The 24,018-nt window shown below is 31.7% G+C and overlaps 1 protein-coding gene across 1 annotated transcript; it reads left to right on the top strand.

Annotated features, from left to right (window-relative positions):
- Window positions 1–7,519: 7,519 nt before the first annotated feature.
- Window positions 7,520–11,571, top strand: LOC114712674 (heterogeneous nuclear ribonucleoprotein 1). Its single transcript, XM_028897225.1, has 6 exons — window positions 7,520–7,721; window positions 7,803–7,843; window positions 7,945–8,108; window positions 8,679–8,778; window positions 8,867–9,036; window positions 9,320–11,571. Exons 1-6 carry the CDS (start codon window positions 7,669–7,671, stop codon window positions 9,836–9,838), a joined length of 1,047 nt encoding a protein of 348 aa, XP_028753058.1. The 5' UTR covers window positions 7,520–7,668; the 3' UTR covers window positions 9,839–11,571.
- The last annotated feature ends 12,447 nt before the right edge of the window (window positions 11,572–24,018 follow it).

Genomic DNA, 24,018 nt, shown 5'->3' on the forward strand with positions numbered 1-24,018 from the left:
CAAAAGATACTACACTTTAGAAGCTCAAATGATCATATAATTATATACTACCTCCTGTCCTAATTATAAATCCTCATTTATAGTCTACAAAAGATGTTTTATAATTAGGACTTGAGGTGGTATTTTTGAGTATGAAATCGTAACATACATTATATTAGCAAGTTATTTAGAAAAGAGAAAATGCAAGCAACTATAAGATTGTGACCCAAGAATTGAAATTACTTGTGTTAGCTTAAATCAAAGGAAAATCCCAGAAAAATGATTCTTAAACATAGAAATCCCTAAATGGACACTTGAATAATGAAAATCCCTTTTTAATCATATATGACTAAATAGGGATTTGCAATTTTACTAAAATGACCAAATTACCCATATCAATTGCAAAATGAGGGTATAACATTTATTAGCTTGAGAGGAAGATTGACAGGAAGAGAAGGAAAGGAAATGCACGAATAGTTGCTAGTTTGAAGGTGAGAAGGTGGAAAACAAATTGTAAGTATTTTTTAAAAATCATATGCCTCTCTTGATCCTCCTAACATTAATGTGGAGTTGTAATTTTTTCATTTTGATGGGTTTGGGCTCTGGGCAAGTCGAAGATTCAGACAGAGCTGAAGTACAACATTATGGGAGTCAAATGTTCTTCAAGTTGGGTGTTGGTTCTTCTTTTTTTAGGCGTGACAATGGTTAGAAATTTGAACATATGGCTTGGTTAGTATTGGATAAGATTTAGATTTTAGACAAGTTTGGAAAATTTTGAAGAAGCTCGGTGATGATTATATAAATGGAAAGCTCAAATATGAATAGTACTAATTCGTGAAGTGTGTGGGTAATAGCGAAAGTGAAGTTCTGAAACACTATATTGAAGTTGTTAATTAAGGAAGTGGCTATGTGGGTTGATTTTGAAAATTGATAAAATATGTTTGTTAGAGAACTAACATTATGGTGAATTCTTTTTCTTGTTTGTTGCAGGTTAGAAAGCAAAATGACATGTAATATTAAGTCAACATTCTTAAAGGAACTTGCTTTGATTTTTCATATTGCTGGAAACTTTTTAAGAATAGTGAAGGTGAAGTTAAATATAATGGTGGGAGTGTGAGAGTGAAATGATAAAAAGAGGGGACGAGACTTGAACATTTGATATCAATGATATTAGAATGGTTTGATACTAATATTAATGGTTGTGGCATGAAAATTTGTCATTAATTGTATATTTTCTAAATACTATCAGTAAGGCTTTGGTTTTTGGCAAATGTTATTATTCTGCTTGTTATTTACTTTAAATGTGTTGTTGATTATTGTAGAAGTTACAATGCAAAAATGTCCTACTTATTCATTATAAAAGTTTTGTTAATGTTCATTATCTTTATTCACACCTCTCGTATGGCGATTAACAAGTTCATTATCTCTATTAACAACTTTAATATTACCCTTAACAATAGGAATATGAGAAAATGCAAAAATAATCATTTTTACAACTTTAGTAATGCTGTTAACAACTTTAGTATAACTATTAACAACTTTTGTATAGTTGTTAACCATCTTATCTCAGAGCTTGTAAGAATTTGGAGAGATAGGTAGTATAATCATGAATGGAGAATTTTACAACTCCCATATAGTGATTAACAAGTTTATTATCTCTGTTAACAACTTCAGTATCGCCTTTTAACAACAAAAATTCGAGGAAATGCAAAAATGGACATTTTTACAACTTCAGCGATGCTGTTAACAACTTCAATATAAATATTAACAACACTTATATAGCTATTATGTAACATCTCAAATATATAATCCATATAATTAACAAAAATACTTCATAAATAGTCCATAAGTATTTCTAGCGTCCAAACCACCTAAAAAGAGTATGCGTATCTCCAAACAACCAAGTATGTCATAGTTTCAAAATAAATTCTTAAAGTATTTTAACAATATAAAATGATGCAATCTTAGGGTCATGACAAATAAAAATAACATAACATGTGCTCAAGGAGCATAGAAGAGCCTTCATGACTCACTCCATTGGTGCCTTCTCTTGCTTCCTACTAGATCTATCACCTAAAAATATTAAAAGAATGGATGAGATTTAACGTCTCAGTAACAACTAAAATTCCTGACATATATAATTTAAAACATCCATATAATATCGAAAATAATTTTATAAATATAGATTCATATAAATATTAAGTACTTAGATTGTAAAAAAAAAGTTCATTAATAAGTCAATGTCATAATCAATCCATATTCATTTACAACATATATCATTGTTCATCCTTATTCCACTGACTAAAACTATAGGCTAACACATAGTCCAACCGAAACTAATCTATTTAACTGGATTTGTCCCAAGCTCACCAGTACTTAAGGTATACCCGGCCAAAGGTGTAAAGCTCAAACCCGGATTATAGCTCCCCTCCTTAAAGAGCAAAACTAAGGAGGTGTTATATGTTCCACAACTCTAATGCAATCCCGGCCAAAGGAAAACATGGAAGAAGGGACCCTGACAAGTGCCTTAACTGTGCACTAAATAATAGCATACCATGTGGTGATTAAATAACATATCAATCTTCATCTAACCTCAACCCATCACATAATGCATATGCCATGACAAGTAATGGTATAACATAATATTTCAACCAATATACTATTATTCCACAACAGAAAAGAATAAAAAATCCAATACAAATAATTAACCCTACAATTTCTTTGTACTTCAAACACCATAATTATCAAGATATTTATTTATTACTAATACTATCTAATAGCATAAGAAATAGAAATGTATATAAATAGTAAAACTCTATTTATTTGGAAACTCAATATTGTAAACATATATATATGTATATGCATTTAATACTAACATAATTAATTTGCAAGATATTTAATAACAATAACAATCCACAAACAATTAATATATATGTATATTTGGAAGAAATTTTAGAGTTATTTGCTACTTTTTAGCTTAACAGATAATCACATAAAGTTACTCCAAAGCTCTTAAAGAGAATCTACAAAATCACACACAAAGTATCTATCACTATATATAACTTAAAACTACTCTAAAGTTACTCTAAACTATCCTAAAGTTACTTAAGAGCTCAAACTACCCTCTTAAAATACACCTATTATATTTATATATGCATAAATACTTTTAATTAAATGCTGGTTTAGTAAAAAAAAAAATTTATATTCTTTTATAGTATAAAATTCAAATTAGAAAGTTAGCTTGCATATTAATATTAATATTTTGTTTATAACAGTGGCTCAATATACACACACAATTGAAACACGAAATTGACGTAGGGGAAGATGGGACACGTGGGGTTAATAATGAAACATATAATATACACAATCACACACATATTGATGAGAAAAATGATTTAGGAAGTCTAGTTTGAGAAATGAATAAATATACATACAAAAAGTAAAAAAGGGGTTTCAAGGAATTCAAAAAAAGCAATAATAAATGTATATATTAGTATTCAAGTAAGGCAATCTGATGTGAGTTTATTGGAGGCACACACTATACATATAGAAAAGTGTGTGGGCTGAGAATAAAAATAAATAAATAAGCACACACCCACCAACAATAGCAAAAGAAGGAAATGAATGCCAAATGGGTTAACAAGTTTGAATAGTTGCCTCACTCTACGGGTACCAGGTGGGGTAGGAAAAAAATAACAATAATAATAACACATAAGTAAAGAGACCTCATGATATACATTTGTTAGAAGGTTGGAAAGGACACATTTCAAAATTCAAATCACCAAGAAGGAGAGGGAAAAAGCTGGAAATGATTGAACATATATATATCTCTGTTGAAATCCCAGCATATACGCTGAAGTAAGTTGAAAGAGAAGGAAGGAAATAAAATATGGAGATTTAACTGTCAGGAAGGAAGAGTTCGAAAAGAACAGTGTAGATAAGAAAATCAAAGAGACAAATAAGATAACAAGCTGAAGGCAAAAGGTGATTGACTTGAGAAAGAAATGGGAGAAGAAGAGTACCTGATCAATATGGAGGCAGAGGCAGGACAAAGTGAAGAGGAAAAAGAGGGTTTCACAGCAGAGCGTGTTTAGGGTTTGTTCTTTTTTTTACTTATATTATTATTATAAAAACAATATGATGACTTTTATTTGCTAATAAAAATAGTAATAGCAATAGTATTTTTTTTGTATACATATAATTATTTCTTTACTTAAATTTCATTATTTATAAATTTCCTTTTATAGAATGATAATTTATTGTATATTTTTTTAACACCCTTCTTAAATCATTTTACTCTTTAATTATAAATCCTAAACCATAATTAACACAAAATCCCAAAATAAATAAACTGTTACATATTAACCACCTCATCTCAAAGTTTATTAGAACCTGGAGAGATAAGTTGTATAATCATAAACCAAAAATCTTACAACTCTCATTTGTATATAAAAAAAATCTTACAACTCTCGTATAGCAATTAATAAGTTTGTTATCTTGTTAACAATTTCAGTATCATCTTCAACAATAAGAATTCGAGGAAATGTAAAAATTGTCAGTTTTATAACTTTAATGATGCTGTTAACAATTTCAGTATGACTATTAATAACACTTGTATAGCCATTAACCACCTCATATTAGAGCTTGTTAGAACTTTTAGAGATATGTTGTATATTCATGAATGGGAAATTTTACGACTCTCGTTTAGCTGCTAACAAGTTTATTATCTTTGTTAACAACTTCAGTATCATTTTTGACGATAGGAATCCAAGGAAATGCAAAAATGGCCATTTTTATAACTTTAATAATGCTGTTAATAATTTCAGCATAAATATTAACAACACTTGTATAGTTATTAACCACTTCATATCAGAGCTTGTTAGAACTTGGAGAGATTAGTTGTATAATTATGAATGGGGAATTTTACAACTCTCGCACAGCGGTTAGCAAGTTCATTATCTCTGTTAACAACTTAATATCACTTTTAACAATAGGAATTCAAGGAAATACAAAAATAGCTATTTTTATAACTTTGGTGACGCTATTAGCAACTTTAATATAAATATTAAAAACACTTGTATAGTTGTTAACCACCTTATATTAGAGCTTATTAGAACTTGAAGAGATATGTTATATAATCTTGAATGGGAAATTTTATGACTCTAATATCGAGATTAGCAAGTTTTTTTTATCTCTGTTAATAACTTTACTATTGCTTTTAACAACAGAATTTCAAGGAAATACAAAAATAAGTATTTTTACAACTTCAGTGATGCTTTTAACAACTTTACTATAACTATTAACAACACTCGTATAGCCATTAACCACTTCATATCAAAGTTTATTAGAACTTGGAGAGATAAGTTATATAATTAGAATGGAAAATTTTACAATTCTCGTATAGCGGTTAATAAGTTTATTGTCTATGTTAACAACTTCAGTATCGTCTTTAACAGCAGGAATTCGAGGAAATACAAAAATGACCATTTTCACAACCTCAATAATATTATTAACAATTTTAGTATAACTATTAACAGCTAGCATAAAGGCAAATAATCATTACTGGCTATTTTTTCAACTCATTTCATAAGAAGACGGTCCTATAAACTAAGACATGAACATGAAACATGAACATTAAGTGCGCTCTTGCCTTACAAGTTCTACAATAGTTAACAATACTGTTAAAGCAAATAACAACTTTAGTTATGACATTTCCCAAGAATTAGACCCTCTATGATAGTATTAACTCTGTATATAATCAGTAATAAGTTAACATTAACATTACAACTCCACTTAATGTTTTCTTATCATTGACATCGATATACGCATTACCTAGAATATGGATAAAGCATATGCCACAACCCTTTATCTAAAACAATAGGAAAGGTTGCTAAGTATTTACAAGTAAAATAAAAAATGATCTTCAAAAAATAAATCTTCTTGTTTTGGAATTGGGATTTTTGCTTGCTAGTTCTAGGCCTTCCAGAAAGTTTGCTAGCTTTAGGTAGATGTAGAAACATTTGACCTATTATATTTTCAAGCATATCTTCAACTCTTATCCTTTTTTTCATTGTTTTAACTCTCACATTCTCACTATTGTATTTTACTTCACCTTCAATATTCTTAAAAAGGTTTCCACTAATATGAAAAAATAAAGTAAGTGTCTTTGAAGATGTTGACCCAATATTGTATGTCATTTTGCATTCTACCCTGCAACAAAAAGAAAAAAATCATCACAATATCAGTTCTCTAATAAAGATATTTCATCAATTTTGAAAATCAACCCAACACGGTTATTTCCTGTATTAATAACTTCAATATAATATGTCACAACTCTACTTTTGCAATTATTAACACACTTTATAATATCATTATTATTGAAATTTAATATTTCCATCTACGTAGTCATTGCAGAGCTTTCTTCGACTTTGCTTGAACTACAATATGCTATCCCAATAAACATATCATTGTAAACCCGATCCCACACCAACTAAGCCATATATTCAAATTTCTAATCATTTTCACATCTAAAACAAGAAGAACCAACACCCCGTTTGATTTACATAATGCCGCACCTTACCTCCTCTAAGCTTTCAACTTACCCATAATCCAAAACCATCAAAATGAAAAAATAACAACACCTCAGTGATGTTAGAAGGATTAGAAGAGTCATATGATTTCAAACAAAAATACTTACACTTATGTTTCCCACCTTCTTCTCACCTTCGAACAACACCTTGGTGTGCTTTTCTTTTCACCAAATTTCTTCTGATGCTAATGGATGTGATACCCATGTTTTGTTATTGATAAGGGCAATTTCATCATTTCATTTTATTTGAAAATCCCAATTTAGTCATGCATGATTAAAAAGAGATTTTCATTATTCAAATGTGCATTTGAGGATTTTCAAATTTATGAATATTTTTGTCATTTTCCCTTAAATCAATTATATCTTCTAGATCTTTAGATCTTTAGCATGAGGTTTACTATTTACTCACTTTTATGATTTATAAAACATTTATTAAACTTATATATAGCTCACTTAATATAATAGCTAGTTAGGAATTAAATTTGGTTCTAAATATAAAACCTCAATTTACTTTCTTTTTAAATTTGTAATTCATTATCTAAAATACCTTTATTAATTATATATGTCAAGGGATTTTCATATAAAAGAGTAATAATAATTGAAAGGGATACTTTAAGAAAATCAATTAATATCTATTATAAGTAACTAATTTCACTATTTTTTTAAAAGAAAAATCTCAAAAAAGTGATTGTTGAATTTTAAAATTTCAAATCAATATTGGTTACTACATTCGAAAAGAAAATAACAACATCCAAAAAGTAAATAACAACATATTTTTATAATAACTTCTGGTTTGGAATTTTGAATTTCAATAATTAATTTTTTATTTTTATTTTTTTAATTTATCAGTAATTCTTATTTATAATATATTTTCTAGAAAATCTTTCACCCGCACGGTGCTGTACTAGCTTTTCCTAGCGGCGTCCCTAACCATCGAAGAGCGTCCAGCTGGTTTTAAAGAAGAGGGGGTGCCAGCCCGTCCTAACCCTAGGTATCTTCTTCTTTTGCTCGCTTTATCTCCATCGCAATCCCTGGTAGTGATAGCTTTTGCGACCAAGATCTCGAGCTCCGATCTGCTCATCTCGGATTCCTATTACACCATGGGCTCCAGGAAGGGTGACAATCCTCACTCCGGCGATGGTGCCAGTCCTGGGTTTGTTTCTTCTCCCGCTGTTTCTTATCATCTTCTTCATCACCGTTTGATTAAAATCATTTTTTTTTTGTGTGCGCGCAGCAAAATCTTCATTGGAGGGCTAGCTAGAGATACAACACTTGGTGAGAAAGAGTTTACCTTTTTTCTTTTTGTTGAGTCTATTTCTTTGTACTGAATCATTTGATTTCAATGATGGGACCTTTTGTTCGGTTTGTTCATTCAGAACAATTCGTCAAGTATTTTGAGAAGTATGGGGAGATAACAGACTCGGTGATAATGAAAGATCGGCATACGGGTCGACCCAGGGGTTTCGGTTTCATTACTTACGCAGATCCTTCTGTCGTTGACCACGTTATTCAGGAGAACCATGTGATCAATGGGAAGCAGGTAGACTCCAGGAATTTAATCTTGCCTTCTTTCCATGAGGGGAAAACATAAGCCGAAATTGAATTATGGTTTTTATTCTAGTCATATGCCCTTCACAGGTTAATAAGTCCCTTTTTTAAGCGAAGTTAATAAATCCAATTTAATTTCTTGCTGCAGTCTAGTTCTTTTTACCTATCGGTTTTGTATGTTTACTTTTGTGTATTGACCTTCGATTTATTTCACTTGATGCTCTGTAAACTTCATTGTACTTGTTGAATTATTAATCCTTTGGCTTCAAGTTGTCCTTTTCTCTTGCACATACGAAATTTTCAGCTTGAAGCATAGGATTCTCCGTGGTTGCTTCGGTACCAACCTTTTTTTTTTTTTATGGTTAACATTATGAATGGCGTTATTGTAGTACAGATAAGCTTTTGCAACCGAGCATATACTTATCTTCCGGCCCGCAACCTATCAAAGCATGACTAGCTTATCGAAATTTAACGACCAATGGAGTTGGAATAATTTCAAGGAAGTTATCTTTTTATAATTTTGAGGCTTAAAGCTTTAGCTTCCGTGATAAATTTATGTCAGGTGGAGATCAAAAGGACGATTCCAAAGGGCTCATCTCAGGCTAATGATTTTAAAACTAAGAAGATATTTGTTGGTGGTATTCCAACCTCAGTAAGCGAAGGTTTGGATTCTGGATTTCTTTAATGAGCTTGTTACTATAGTCATTAGCTAATGAAATTAATATTCTCCATTTGCCTTGTGATTGTCAGATGAATTGAAGAACTTCTTTTCAAAGTATGGGAAGGTTGTGGAGCATGAGATCATTCGTGATCACACTACTAAACGCTCTCGAGGATTTGGATTTGTAGTGTTTGACAGTGAAAAAGTTGTTGATAATTTGCTGTCAAATGGAAACATGATTGATATGGCTGGTACTCAGGTGAGTTCTGTTTGGTTCTTCAGGATATTTCATGTGAACCAAACCCATGATCTCTTGTATAATGAAGCAACAACTTCTTTCAATTCTGAAGGACATTTTATTGGAGAAGTTATTTTGCTTTTACTTTCTATTCTTGTCCAATATAATGCCAAACTATATTATCTTGTTGGAGCTATGCTGTTTGAATCTTGGTATAAGTGGGCTTACTACAGGTTAATTCTCAAGCCAGGCTAAGATATTCTGCTTATGGAAGAATCTAGGTTGACTTACTTCTTTGTTGTAGGTTGAGATCAAGAAGGCTGAACCCAAGAAAGCCTCAAACCCAACATCTTTTCCTCCATTTGGTAGTGATAGGGCACGCCCATACAGTGATGGTTATGGTGGATTTGGCGAATCCTATAGCAGTTTTGGCAGTGGCAGTTTTGGTCCTGCTTCTTATAGGTCACTTGGAGGTTTTGGCAGCAGGCTTGGTGATTACAGTGGGTACGGTGGTGATGAATTTGGTAGTAGTTTTGGAGGCTATGGTGGTGGTGGTGGTGGTTTTGCTGGCTACCGAGGTGATTCATCATTTGGCTATTCTAGCCGCTATGGTTCCTATATGGGGAGCCTTGGTGGTGGATATGGTGGAAGTGGGCTAGGTGCATATGGGCGAGGCGCTGGGGGCTTTGCAAGCTATGGTGGACCTGGTTCTGGTGGGGGTTATGACTCTGGCCCTGGTGCTGGCTATGGTGGGCCGGGGGCACTATATGGTAGTAGAGGAGCTTATGGAGGCAGTAGTCGTTACCACCCTTATGCAAGATAGATTTATGCCTAAGCTTTGCTATAGAAGATCCGTGCAGGTCTAAGCATCACATTTCATAGGCAAAGGGCACTTAATGCAGGTGACCACTATCTAGAAGTCAGATGAACCGTTAGCAAGTCTTTATTACAGTATTGCGTAGACAGCGGAAGGTAGAATCTCATCAGTCTAGAGCTCCACGTCTGCAATCAGCTGTGTTTCTAGTTAGGCATATCTGTTTTTTTCCCTTTGATAATGAGATTGTTGCAAGTTAGATTGTCATATTTCTAGATATGATCTTCTAGTTAGAATCACAGTGGAGTTGTGTGAATCATGATCGTTCTATGAGTTTGCTTGGCAAGCCTATGTTAAAGATGATGACATCCTTTGTAGGATTCTGTTTCCTATTATTAGTTTTATGTTTAGCTGTATATTGTTTATGATAGTTTTTAATTAGTGTCAGCAGGTTATTGAAGTCACATGGTGACTTGAAGGGTTGGTTCCCTGCTGAGGTATTGCTGTTAGCTGTAGTAATCGAAATCATAGAAAGGATCAGACTATTGATCCCTGCCTTTAATTTGGAAATCTTAGATTCTTTAAGTGATTTTGCAATGGATATTTGGTATCCGTTTTCTCCTCTTAGCCCTCTTCTCTGAGGGGATTAAATGAAATTCTATGTTATGTTAATTCTGGGCGTATTTTAAGCTTGATTGTCTTAGTGCATCAATGGACTTGGAAGTTTTCAATTAAATTTTTAACCAACTCATATCAGGGACTTGGTTCTAAGTATCTAAATGAATAATGTATTCAGCAGTTTCAGTGCCGCTGCATTTCCTCCAATTATTTTTAGTACTGCTGCTTCTCCTCCAACCCCAATCTATACTCTACCTGGGTGATATATGTGTCATGTTTCAGCCTTCTACCACGGTTAATTCCCCTACCTAGATGAATGTTGTAGTCATACCCTTCTCATGCCATCATTTGGAAGTTTGGTTGAGATATTCTAAAGGTGTTATTGGTGGCGATTAGATTGCTGCTTTTGTTATAAAATAAAATCGTGTTTTGCCCCCCTTCCATGCCTCTTTCTGTTAGGGAGAAAAGTGAGAAGCTTAAGTTGTATGTGCTTTGAACCTTGGTGTTTGTGCAAATTTGATGTTTTATTGCCATTCCCGATTCTTTGTAGCAAAAACTGAATGAAAATCCTTGGATCTGTGTAGCTGATACATCAAAATAGTTTACTAGTAATAATTAAGTGGAATTAAAATTATGCATAGTCAACTGAATTTTTGGGGCATGTCTTTTGACGTCAATAATGACTCTCCATGCCTTTTTTGCCCCCCTCAATGAACTATTTATTTTATTAGCTTCTCTTTTTCTGAATGAAAGGCTTATTTGGTTTATAAATGTTATGCTTTGGTGGAGACACCTCCATTTTATGCTACCACTTATGGTCCTTGATGACTTCTTGTATCTTACTGGTTCATTCTGCTACAAATCTCAAATTCTTGTTTTTTGTTTGGAAATGTATCCACTTGAAAGGGATGATAATTTTCCAGGTTAGAATTGATTAACCACATGTTTTTGGTGAAGATTTTTCTGCCTGCTTATTTGATTGCATAAATGTTTTGATTGCCAGTGAACACTTTACTGGGCCCTGCATATGGTTATAACCTTGCGCATCTATAATTTTTCTTCAGATTAATAGGGGCTTTTGTGGCTTTGCAATTTATTATTATTGTAATTCATAGTTCATTGTGGAGTATGAGCCGGATTCTATTGAAATTTATATGTGCAATTGAGAATGGCCAAAAAAATACCATTAAAATTAGAGTTTCCCAATTGTAAATTTTGCCTTTTGACTCGAGGAATGATATTTTTACGATGTGAAATGCTGCGGTTTATCTGAAGAACTCATCTGAGTTGACTAACGCATTGTGTTATGCCTTAAAACTTTGAAAGAGCTGGCTTATTTCAAGTCAAACGAGTTTAGATTCCTGAATTTAATTAGTTGAGAGCCGTTTTCTTAAAAAATATCCTAACGCTAATGTGTATCAAAATTATGAATCCAAGATCAAAGGTGTGTGTTAAAATCAATTATAAATCTAAGATTATAGTTATAAGTTTCCAAATACTCCTATATGTTTATATATGTTTATATATCATAATAACGAAATTAAGAAGTTGATAATAGCTATGTTATAAATATGATTTTGGGTTCAAAATTGATTTTGGGATGTGAAAGGGTGTTTGGTTGTAAGTTAATAATTGAATTTGACGTATAAAGGGGTGTTTAGGTTATTCTCAAAAATCGGTTTTAATTATTGTAATTAGTGCTTATTTGGATTGAATCTAAAATTGATTGTGTGGCAGACTTCTGTTTTTGTTGCGAGTATTGTAAAGCACTTGATGTGAAAGTTTGGTTTGGTCATGAGCTATTTAAAGGAGCTTGTGATAATCAATTTTACAAAAGTATTGTTATAAAAAATTTATCTATTTTTGGCCCCTCATGTGAATAAATACACGCGTAAAGTTTGGACTTGTCTCCTTTTTCGCATTGCCGATATAGATCTTTTGCCTCTAGTTGTTTGGATCACTTCTCCCACAGGAGCCCTGCGTCTTTCTTAGTTTATATTTTGTTTATAATATTAAGAAAGTAAATTAAAGTGGTTATTTGTAATAAATGAGTTAATTTTTTTAAATTATAGCAAGATGAAAGCTTTCTTAATAAGTAAATGAATTATAAATTTGGAACGTAAAGTAAATAAGAATTTTATATTTATAATCAAAGTTTTATTTTCAAATAGTTTTTATATCAATGATCAGAACTAATATGACCATTTTTTCAGTTCTCCGTTTCTCCTCCAGTTAATTCTAAAGGTTCACTTAAGTCTAAAGGTTCACAAGAGATCGAATGTTGTTAGAGATTCTGATAAAATATATGTAAAATCCTTAACAAGCTGTTGGTTTGGTTGAGAATATAAGTTCAAATTTTAAAAACCCAATTGTTAGGAGGGTTTTAACTTTTATATCCTTGGCCTAATAAAGATTAATTTCAAGTTTAAAGTGACTTGAGGATGTTCTGAATTATACTAAAAAAAAAACATATGTAAAATCATGTTCATAGGAATTTATTTTATTTTATTTTTTTGGGAGGCAGGGGTTGAAAATTGAAAGGGAAAATCATTTTAGAAAGATTAACCGAAAATGATTGGGAAAAATATATTTCAACTTCAACCATTTGTCCTTTAATTTATGTTCTAGTTTTGTTGCTTAAATTTATAAAGTGTTCTCTCAACTTTGTTAATCTTGATGCTGTTCATAAATGATGATGATATTGTAATTTTAAATAAAAAAATACCAATATTAAAATTTTAAATCTTGATAAAATGATTATAACCAAAAAATGCTGGTAAAATTATTTCCAAAGCTGACATATTAAATCTGATACTTTTTGGTTAAAAATCATGATTTAAACTAATTATGCTAGGGTTTGAGAACTACAAAGACATATTATAAAAGTAAGGAATTAAATTGATATTATGTGGAATGTTAGAGCTAAATTTTTTTTGGCCAAAATGTTAAAGCAGAATTATACAAAACTCTTGAGCTTTTAGTCAGTTCCACATAACTTTTGTAATATTTTAAAATTTAAATTTAACCCCCTAATCTTTTGTTTATTTATTTTTATCATGGGCTTTTTGCTATTAAATTACTATTATTTTTTTTAACGGAAATTAACATGAGATTGAGAGGTATATCCTATGGCATTCTATATAAGTTAATAATAACCCCTTAAACTTGCTTTTTATTTTTATTTTTTGCCAACAACCCCTGAACTTTAGACTGATTGCTTATTATCCCTTGACATTTCAAAACTTAAATTTAATCTCATAAAATTTAGGAAATTTTATAAAGTTATTAACTTATATGAGATGCTATGTATTATCCTATGTCTGCTGTTAATTTGATGTGACAATTTTTGTCAAAAAGATAACAGTGGCTTAATGGCAATGAATTAATGATTACATGATAAAAATGATTTAAACTTTAAAATTTCAAAGACGTTATAAACAACTAACTAAAATTTTAGGGTTTACATATATTTTAGCTTTAAGTTAAACCGTCAAAGCTATACTCATTTAAGTGACAAATGATAAATCATGTCCTCTAATAAGATGTCTTGTTCATTTTTCGATATTTCTTCAACTTTTCCGAGGGCTTTTTTTCTTTGAAAAAGAATATCCTAGGAAAATTACTTTAGAGTCTTACGAAAAAAAAATCTAAAAATAATAAAGATTTACAAAATGCAAAATTAGCATGGTAATTCCAAAATAAATTGACAACTAACTTTCCAAATTATATATGCATGCGTGGAAAATTTTTATTTATAATGAAAAAGTTGTTAAATTGCCTGAGGATGTGTTTGGTTCGAGGAGAATGGATGGAGGGAAGGGGAGGAATGGTAATAATTGATTAACCATTTTATCTTTATATATTAGTTTATATTTTCTATTTATATGTTATATAAATTAATTTACACAATAAGTCAAATTTCGTAATTTATTAAAATTCATTCTCAACCTAACATTTTGTCAAAATATGTAGACAAATTAATATAATGATCTTTATGATTTCTAATTAATATAATAACATATTTTAAAAATCAAATTAACAAAAATTATGCGGGTAAAATAGTAAAAAAAAAATTTTTGTTTTTATTTTAAGTTAATTTGCCATCCGTATGACCGTATCTAGAACTAGTAAGAATTTTATTTTTATTATTTTTCATGGGAACTTTATTATGAGCGCAAAATAGTTAAGAAATTTTATTTTTATTTTAAATTAATTTGTCTTCCATGCCAAAAAAGTAGTGAGGTTAAAATAGTCAATAAAATTTTGTTTGAATTAATTTGCCATCTATGTCAGGACTCAGGAAGAAGTGAGGAGTTTATTTATGTCTTTTTTTTGGGGACAATTAGGGAGAAGGATTAAAAAAAGTAATATTTATTAGGAAGGATCTTAAAAACTATAATAATTTATGTAGACCAAACATTAAAATATAAATTTTTTTCCAACAAAATATAAATGTAAGACTACTAAATTACCCTTAATTAACTAAATTCCTACATTTTCTCTAATTACATCTCCATTGAATATATTTTTTAGGGTTAATATAATTGTTTGTCTCTTAAAATTGCACTTATTATGGTTTTGATCCCACAAATTTTAAATCATGAGTTTTGGTTTTTTAAGTTTATTTTTATTTAAAATATTTGTCTTTATAATTAAATACAAAAATGGACCATTTTACCCCTTTAGAAACTAAAATTTATGATTTGAAACTTGAAAGACTAAAACCAAAACAGAGGCAAATTTGAGGGGATCAAGGATTATATTAACCCATTTTTTAATAACTCCTTATATAAAATTCTCTATAATCTTTATCTCATAATTATTTACAACAAAAATTTATTGAAATTAAATTAAAATTATTTATTATTAATCCAAAATATTTTTTATACCTAAACACATGATAAAATGAAATTATTCATCTACATAAACCATACTAACAATGGTTAATTTTTATTTTTGTCTTTCTTCGGATTTCAATTGAAATTCCTTTTTTTTTTTCCAAATATCTCTTTGTTTACCTTTTTTATAAATTGTTTTACTATGTGTGTGTATATACATATTTCATAAATATATTTAAATTTAAATAAACATATTTTAACGTAAAATACTGTAAATTGATTTTTTGAGTTGAAATATAAATTGATATTTAAAGTATTTAAATTATATTTTTTTGATGTTTAAAGTATGATGCTTGGACGCTTGATAATTAAATTGCGTGATTTATTTGCATAAAATATATATTTCGGTATATAAGATATTTCGGATTAATAATAAATAATTTTGATTTTATTTCAATAAATTTTGTTGCAAATAATTATGAGAAAAAAGTTGAAAAGAATTTTGGTAAAAATTAAGGAGATTATGAAAAAATATATGCAAAATGTAGAGATCTAGTTAAGGGTCATTTAATAGTTTTATATTTATATTTTAGTAATTTATTCTTATTAATAATTGTAGTTTTTAAGATCCTTCTCGATAAATAGTGTTTTCTAGGTTATTCTTCCTAATTTTTCTTTTTTTTTCCCCAAGCATTGATAGAATATCACATAAATCATGAAAACAAGATACTTCCAAAATTTGACTCTCCCTCAAAACTAGAACCGCCTCTGAAATGGTTGAAGCAGTCAATCAAGAGCCAGTGAGTCATATCGAAGACAACTCGAGGGTTAAATCAGTGAGAAATAAAACAATTAAAAATTAATTTAGATTCTCATCATGCAATTCAAAGACTAAATATTAATTTAATACCTTGAATCTCTAACAAAATAATCATATACTTATATTTTCTTTCCAATTTTTCCTTCAATTCCCTTGATAAATTGACATCATAGTATTATACTAGTTAAATTACTAAATATTCATTTTAGCAAAATATCAAAATAGATTTATGGTTTTAAAATATTCCTATGTACAATCCTTTAGTCACTCAACTACTTTTTTAGCATTAAAACAACTTTTTTTTAAAAAAAAAAACACACAACCAGGTTAACCTACTAAAACTAGTCAGGTTGACCAGGTTATCCCGAGTCGACCTGCCGCTGATCTTTTGTCACAGGACTAGATCAGTGGGTTGACTGGTTTTCGATCTAACCTGGTTTGTCTGATTTAGTTTTTAATACTATGAGAATATCCCACTTTGGAGGAAGACAAAATGAGGGCCCTCTCCTCCCCTCCAAGCTAACACACCCCAAAACAAATAGGCATGCATGCACTCCACCTATGAAGGGACGGCATAATAATGCTAAACAAACAATATTATGTGATGGTAATTAGATTTACACTATATTCGGTCTTTAAATTAACATTTAGTTTGTAATTCAAATTGAACTACAAACTAGATCTTATATTTAGGATAAGAGGTAGTATTACATTTTAGAATTCAATTTCATATAAACTAATAAGCAATCATATCCTGCAATAAAGGTAACAACGCACGATATTCATTAAATTAGCAACTTATAAAATCAGTTAATTATATATAGTATGAAAAAGAAAGAACAATTGGTATTACTAAAATTTAAAATCTATTCATTGAACTCTTCCCCTTTTATTTATAATCATGATTCAACAACTCATTTTTTAGCACAGGTCTAATGAAATTCAAGAGTGTGAATGGAAGTTCTTTATGCTACATAAAAAAGAACCTATATAACTTAAACCTGAATTAAATAAAGTAATCGAGCCATCCACCTATGCATATCGGCTCCTTTCACAATGTTATTGTTCATATGCACAGTAATAGTGATCCTAATATAAACCGGCCTTTTTTTGGCCCAGAAAGCAGTACCTTCATTAATGTCCATAAGACAAGTACAAAGCCCAATGACAACAAAAGGTTTGCAGAAAGGGAAAAGGCCCAAGAACAAGAAAATCCAAAGAAAACCTAAACTTAAAAAACAGACACGAGGGAAGCAACAGCCGTTGCCGCCGTGGAATCCAACCCCTATCGTCCAACCATCAAAAACTATAGGGACAGACATGCTATCACCGGCAACAGTGCCATGGAAAAGGATGGGGGTTTGAAGAACCACCCCAAAAGGGCCCACCCCCTTTGTTGACAAGAACACAACTAGACTGGTTGAAGAAGAACGTCCATGAGAAGACCTCATAGAAGCAAAAACACCCATAGCCACCAGCAAAAGGGACGAAGACGGAGGAAAGAGCTCCTTACTGGCGGTTGCCCAGTAAACAAAACGGTCGTATACCCTTCAAATTTGCCGCTACCAACAACAAACAATGATCCTCTGAAAGATGTTGCAATGAAGGAGTAAGCACATTATTATCAGAATCCAACCCCTAAAAAGGAGGATAGAAGCCACCATGAGAAATCTTCGTATTGGAACTGTAACACTTTAATTTACTATCTAATTTTATGTCAAGTGGAAGTGATTGGAATAATTTAATAAGTTATTAAATTGAAAATTTTAAATTTTTAAATTTCTTTTCTCGAGTTATTATTCATTGTAATTTTAATTTTGATCAAATTTTAAAAAATTATAACTAATTTTAAAAAAATTGAAATGACAAGGTTCCAAGTCCTACTCGAAACTTTCAATGATAACTTCAAAAGGAAAAATACTTCCAAAGTGTAATCTTAGCTCATGTGTGCTCAATTCTATCGTGAAAATATACTGTTTATTTGGTAACTTTGTCAATTTTTCAGAATTTATGCCTAAATTTCGAAAGACATAACTTTTTGTACAAAATTTCAAATTTTAGGAATTATCACTCATTTCAAAGCTAAAAATGAGATCTATTGATCTGCCAAGTTTTATGACCAAGTTCCTCCATTTGCTTAAAATCTCGGTAGTCAAACTTTGACTCCGTTTAGGCAAACTTTTACCCTTTTAGTATTTAACTTGCCATAGCTCAATTTTAACAACTCAAGCATAATTTTAACCATAATCCACAACACATAACAAGTGTATCCACATGGGTTACAAGTCTCAATGGTCAACCAAACATCATTTCATATATATTACAAATTTAGGCATAAAGTTCATTATAATGTCATCAAAATATTCTTTATAATGTAACCACCTCCTTGCCTTTGTCAAAACCATTTGCAAACCCTATTAGTGTTATTTGGACATAGAGAGGAATGAGATTTCATAGAAATCTCACTTGCAAAGAATTACAATCATAATGTTAATCAAACAAAATAAGTTACATGTACTTTCAAAAAGTATTCAACTAACTTTCATGCCATGTAAGAGGGTATAAAACCATTCCAAACATCAATGTATTAGTGTATTTTGCCAAGACATACAATGCAACCAATAAAACACATTATCATCAAACAAGTTTAATCACAACATGGCACATATTCAAGGAATTATACCAAGTAATAACCAAGTAGGATAACATTAAAATTGTAACTTCTATGCTACCTCTTGTGTCCTTGAATTACACGGCCTCTTTTCTTGATTTTTGAGCTTCCCTTACTCAACAATATTGCCTATCAAACAACAAGAATAAAGGTATTCCAAATCAATAACCCCACCCATAATGCAATTCTTTCTAAAAGCCTATCCTTTTAACATTTAACATAGGGTTTTAGCATCATAAGTTTTTCCTATACAATTTTCCATGTAGAATCCATATTTGAACTTAGATTTATCAAAATCCAACTTGTTCCTTCCTTTTTCAATTTGGCTAAATGGTTTCTTTAGGGTTCCAAAAATTTCATTTTCAATTTTAATATTTTCAAACACATGTTCTTCACATATTCCTCCACAGAATCACCTTCTAAATCTATTGGAAGCATTAAAACAACAAAAATCAAGCCCTAGGACAACATTCTCCCCTTGGCTAAATAGTATCCAATTTATGCACCACATGATATCTTTCAAATAACAAGGTTTAATCATCATTAAACAATCATTTCCTATCCTTCAATCCATATAACTACTTAATATCAATAATAAATAATCAAGAGCTCATTCGTGCAGCATCAACCCTTGGAGTTTTCAACCATTAAACTCTACCAAAACCAAGTTTAAAACTATCAATCCAAAGAGAATCAAACACTAGATAGAATAATCAAACTTTTACCTTGATTAGTGACTTGAAACACTTGCTTTCACCTTGATCTTTCTCTCCTCCTTCTCTTCTCCACTTGGCCAAAAAACTTCAGCTACTCAAGCTCCTCTTGTTGGCTAAAAAGGGTGATTGGTGAGGATAGGAAATAGTATATATAGAACTTACCATGGTAACTCATCTAGCCCTTGATTTTTCACCCAAGGACACTTGGCTCCATCTCTACTCTTCTTCCTCTTTAAGGCACCACATGCTCTCGTAGGTGTTCTCCAAATTAAATGAAGATGCCACCTTATGGGACACATAAATTGCTATGTGTAAAAATCCACACATTTTATTCAAAATTCTAATTTTCCGATTCTATCTCTCAACAAATCATCTTATTCCATCTAGGTCCTCACCCTCCATATATGATGCCATATATGTCAGAAAAATGGGGAAAATTTTGGCCCCACCAAGTTTATGGCTATTGCACTGTAATCAGTTAAAATTTTCACAAATCCTATTAAATTTAGTGTCTCCAAAAATTTATTTTCTTACGCCAATAACTTTGTTTTGATGAGAAGAGGTTCCTCTAATTTTCTTAGATTTTATTTTGGCCTATAACTCATTTAATTGAATTTTTCCTAAAATCGGCCATTTACTAATAAAATTTTCGACTTAGCATAATTCAAAGTTAACCTTTGCATCTAGAGGTTGGGAACAATTTTAAAATTCATAATAACCTTTCAAATAAATTTTCAAATTTTTTCATGAATTATTGAGGCCTCTATATATTTTAAATAATTCAATTTGGCCAATTTTCTTTTAATTAGCCAAAATTCTTTAAAAAATACAAAAAATTCTAAAATAAATTATTTTCATTTTATTTTTATCTTTTAGGCCTCAAATACTGTTATGCACCTTTTAGTCTATTTTTCATGATTTTTGGAGAATTTTCTAAGATTTCAAGTCTACATTCTCACGCTATTCAATATTGACATGATATTTTAAAAATGATAGTCCGGTCCTGGTCTAGTTTCAATTCAAAAGTTGTGTCATTTATCTGTTGGCTACCAAGCTTTACCCATAGTCTATTTTATTTATTCCTCATTTTCAGAGTTAAAATTAGGGAAAATGACATTGAGGTCCCACAGAACCAAAAATACAGCAAATAGGTCCCCTGAAATCCCATAATTTTTCTGAAGTCCCAAAGGGACTTAGATGCAATTTTCAGAATCTGGAAATTACCCTCTTACCCTGGCTTATGAGATTCGAAAATGCTAAAAGGAGATTAGAGCCTCTGTTTTTTGTTCGACCGGAAGAAAGTTGAAACCGTGTTGTGCCTTCGTGCTGCTGGAAATCCGGTGACAACCCACGCTGTGCTCAAATTCGCCTCACAACCCGCCGAAAATCGTGAGCCAAAGTGGTTGAATGCTCGTCGTGGTGGCTGTTTTGTTCGACCGAAGAAATTTGGATGGTCTCGGTGGCTTTGCGGTGCTGAAAAATTGGTGACAACCCACCGTGGTGCTCAAAATCGACTCACAACCCACCAAAAAATAGTGACCCAAAGTCGTTGAATGCTCGTCATGGTGGCATTTTTGTTGGACCGAAGAAATTCGAAATCATCTGGGTGCATTTGTCCTGCTAGAAATCCGGTCACAACCCACCGTGGTGCTCAAAACCCACTCACAAACCGCCGAAAATCCTGACTGAAGTCCTTGAATGCTGGTCGTGGTGGCTCTGTTCATGGGTGTCTAAAGCAAAGTGGAGCTCGTCCTGGTGTTTGAAGCAGAGGTCATCCTTGTGGTTGCGTTCTTCAGCGTTTGAAGGGAGGTGGAGCTCATCCTGGTTGCTGCGTTGTTCGGCGTTTGAAGCAGAGGTGTTATTCTCAGAATTTACTTTCACAGACAAGCATTGTCGACAGTAGAGAAGGTAAACACGTATGAATCAGAAAAACCATAGCTTGTTTGTTGTTGCGTTTGATCATTGCTCAATATTTGCATCAAATTTTGGAATATTTGGTCTTAGCAAAACCTGAGAAGATTAGTTTAGCAATTAGTAAGTTTCTTGGGATTGTTAAAGTTACAAAAATGAGCCTGAATAGTTGATATGCCTTGCTTGGAGTTCAAAGTATTTGTGAAGATTGTATGCTCTGTAGTGGTTACTATATTCCTTTGTGGGGATTTCTATTTCCATATTGATGATTGCGTCTGAAATATGCATTATGCAGCCATCCAAATGCATCATTATTTTGGTATATCTTTCTAGAAGTAGTGTGAGAAGTTTGCTCTGCTGTGAAAGAGTTTGGGTTAAGGATTTGAGCAAAGTTGCCAGAAAGTTTGTATATTTATCACAAATCTCATATAAATGAATGGATTTGTGCCAACAAGAACAATTGGAAAGAAATGTCCCTTTTTGCTGTTATGATGTTCATGAGTAGTACTAAGTGATTGATTTCATGCAACCAAGCCTAAAGCTTCCTCACATGTTTAAAGACACCATTCCAACAATGTGTAATTAATACTGAATGCTAATTATAGTAATAGTGAAATCAGATTTTTAATGAAGAAGAACAGGAACGTTTGGTGTAAGTGCATGAAGGGTTTGATGTAATCTGTATATGATTTGAAACAAGAAGCAAAACAAAAAAGCAGGAAAATAATTACTTGATTTTTATTTGATCATATCTTTGAATGTAGCAAGAAATAATTTTGGCATGATTGATGGTTTTATTTATAGGAATGGATTTTCTTTTCTATATCTAGGAAGCTTTGCATCTCTGCAAAAGTTGAGTAGGAATCTAAGAAGAATTGAAGTTCATTGTATTGGTCTTGTTTTGTAGGTTAAGAAGATAGGGAAGGATAGAACCAACAAAAGTGGACAAAGAGGCTGTAATTTTTCTGGTTATGCCTTGTTTACAGAGGAATTCCATAAGAAAAGCTCGAGAAAGTACGAATCACTTGAATCCAGGAATCAGCATGTGAGAAATGCTTGGGACAAATTATCTGAGCAACAAAAAGAGGAATATTGTAAAAGGGCCAAGGAACAAAGAGCTCCCACAAAGTCCAAAAAGTATATAGTTCCTTTCTACACAAGATGTGCACCTAAACAGTTCATCCAAGTTTGCAAGCATATCAAAGAAAGGAAGGAACTAATGGACAGGCTAAAAAAGATAGGTTTTGATAAGTTGATTGAAGTATGTTGCCACACAATTCAAAGAGAATTGTATGGAGAGTTTATGTGTGCATTCGACCTTCCAACAAAAAGCATTTCCATAAGAGGGAAGAGAAGGAAAATGAGGGCAAATGATGTGCATGACTTTATGGGGTTGCCAATAAAGGGAGAAGAGATTAAAGTAGCTGTGAGTAGTGAAGATGAAGTGTTCAAGCAATGGAGGGTTGTGTATGGTAATATTCCATACAAGAAGATAGCGTCATTGTTGACTGAGGACAAACAAGATGAAAATTTTGAGATGCTGTTTGTCATGTATGCATTGGGAACATTGTTGTGTCCTAATGCCAGTATTTGTGTCACTGATTATTTGTTGAAAGTCATACTATCAACCAAGGATAGATTGGGTCAGTTTGATTGGTTATCTTATGTGCTGAATGAACTATACAAGGGCATTGGAGTGTACAAAAAACAATTAGAAAAAGGCAAGTTGACTGAAAAGAAGAAGAATGTGCCAGGTTGTCTATACTTCCTACAAGTAAGTGCTATTATAATTTGTATATTTCTGTTATCATTTCATTTTATGGTCTGAATGTTGTCAATGGCTGCTGTTAACTTATCATTCATGTGACATGCAGATGTATTGTCTACAAAAGTTTCCACTGGGGGAAAGAAAAGCTGTTGAGCATGCTCTTGCATTTTGGGATGAAAAGAAAGTGCAGCAAAGAGTTAATATGGAGAAGGGGAGCGATCAAGGAATATTGCATCCGGCTAGTCAAGCCATCAGTTTTGATCCAGAAAATTTAACTCACCCGGTATGTGGACTTGGAGGCTTAATGTACATTTTTTTTTTCTGTTGCTTACATATTAAAGTTCTGAATTTCACTTGTATAGGAGATCAAGAAAACATATGCCCGATTAGTGTCAATGCTGGGAGAGGAGATGATGGCCCTTCAGTCAAGACTAATGAAGGATAGTGGCAGTGCAAGTGAAGAGGAGAAAGATGATGATGAAGAATCTAAATCAGAAGAGAAAAAAGGGTTCAAAGGAAGTGAATCGGAGGAAGAGGAAATTGAGGAAGAAGGAACTGAATCGGAAGAGGATAGAAATGAAGAAGAAGAACAAAAAACTCAATCAGAAAAGGAGATGGGTGGAGAAGAAAGTGAAAGAGAAGAAGAGAATGAAGAGGTGAAAGAGCTAGAAGAGGACAAGAAGAGGAAGAACAAAAAAGAAGAGAAGAAGAGGATGAAGAGGACAAAGGAGAAGAAGAAGACAAAGAAGATGAAGAAGGAAATGCAGGAGAAGAAGAGAATGAAGAGGATGAAGAGGACAAGCAAGGGGAAGGGAAAAAATATGTGAAGAAATCAACAAGGGTCATA

This window comes from Neltuma alba, unplaced genomic scaffold, assembly GCF_004799145.2.
Source record: "Neltuma alba isolate B1F8T4 unplaced genomic scaffold, ASM479914v2 tig00011390_pilon, whole genome shotgun sequence".
NCBI lineage: Eukaryota > Viridiplantae > Streptophyta > Magnoliopsida > Fabales > Fabaceae > Neltuma > Neltuma alba.

What these genes read in the sequence shown, in the direction of transcription:
- LOC114712674 (XM_028897225.1), top strand. Translation starts at nt 7,669, where the DNA reads ATGGGCTCCAGGAAGGGTGACAATCCTCACTCCGGCGATGGTGCCAGT. An exon ending in AGCTAGAGATACAACACTTG is followed by an intron (nt 7,844 to 7,944) that starts GTGAGAAAGAGT and finishes TTGTTCATTCAG; the next exon opens with AACAATTCGTCAAGTATTTT. An exon ending in ATGTGATCAATGGGAAGCAG is followed by an intron (nt 8,109 to 8,678) that starts GTAGACTCCAGG and finishes AATTTATGTCAG; the next exon opens with GTGGAGATCAAAAGGACGAT.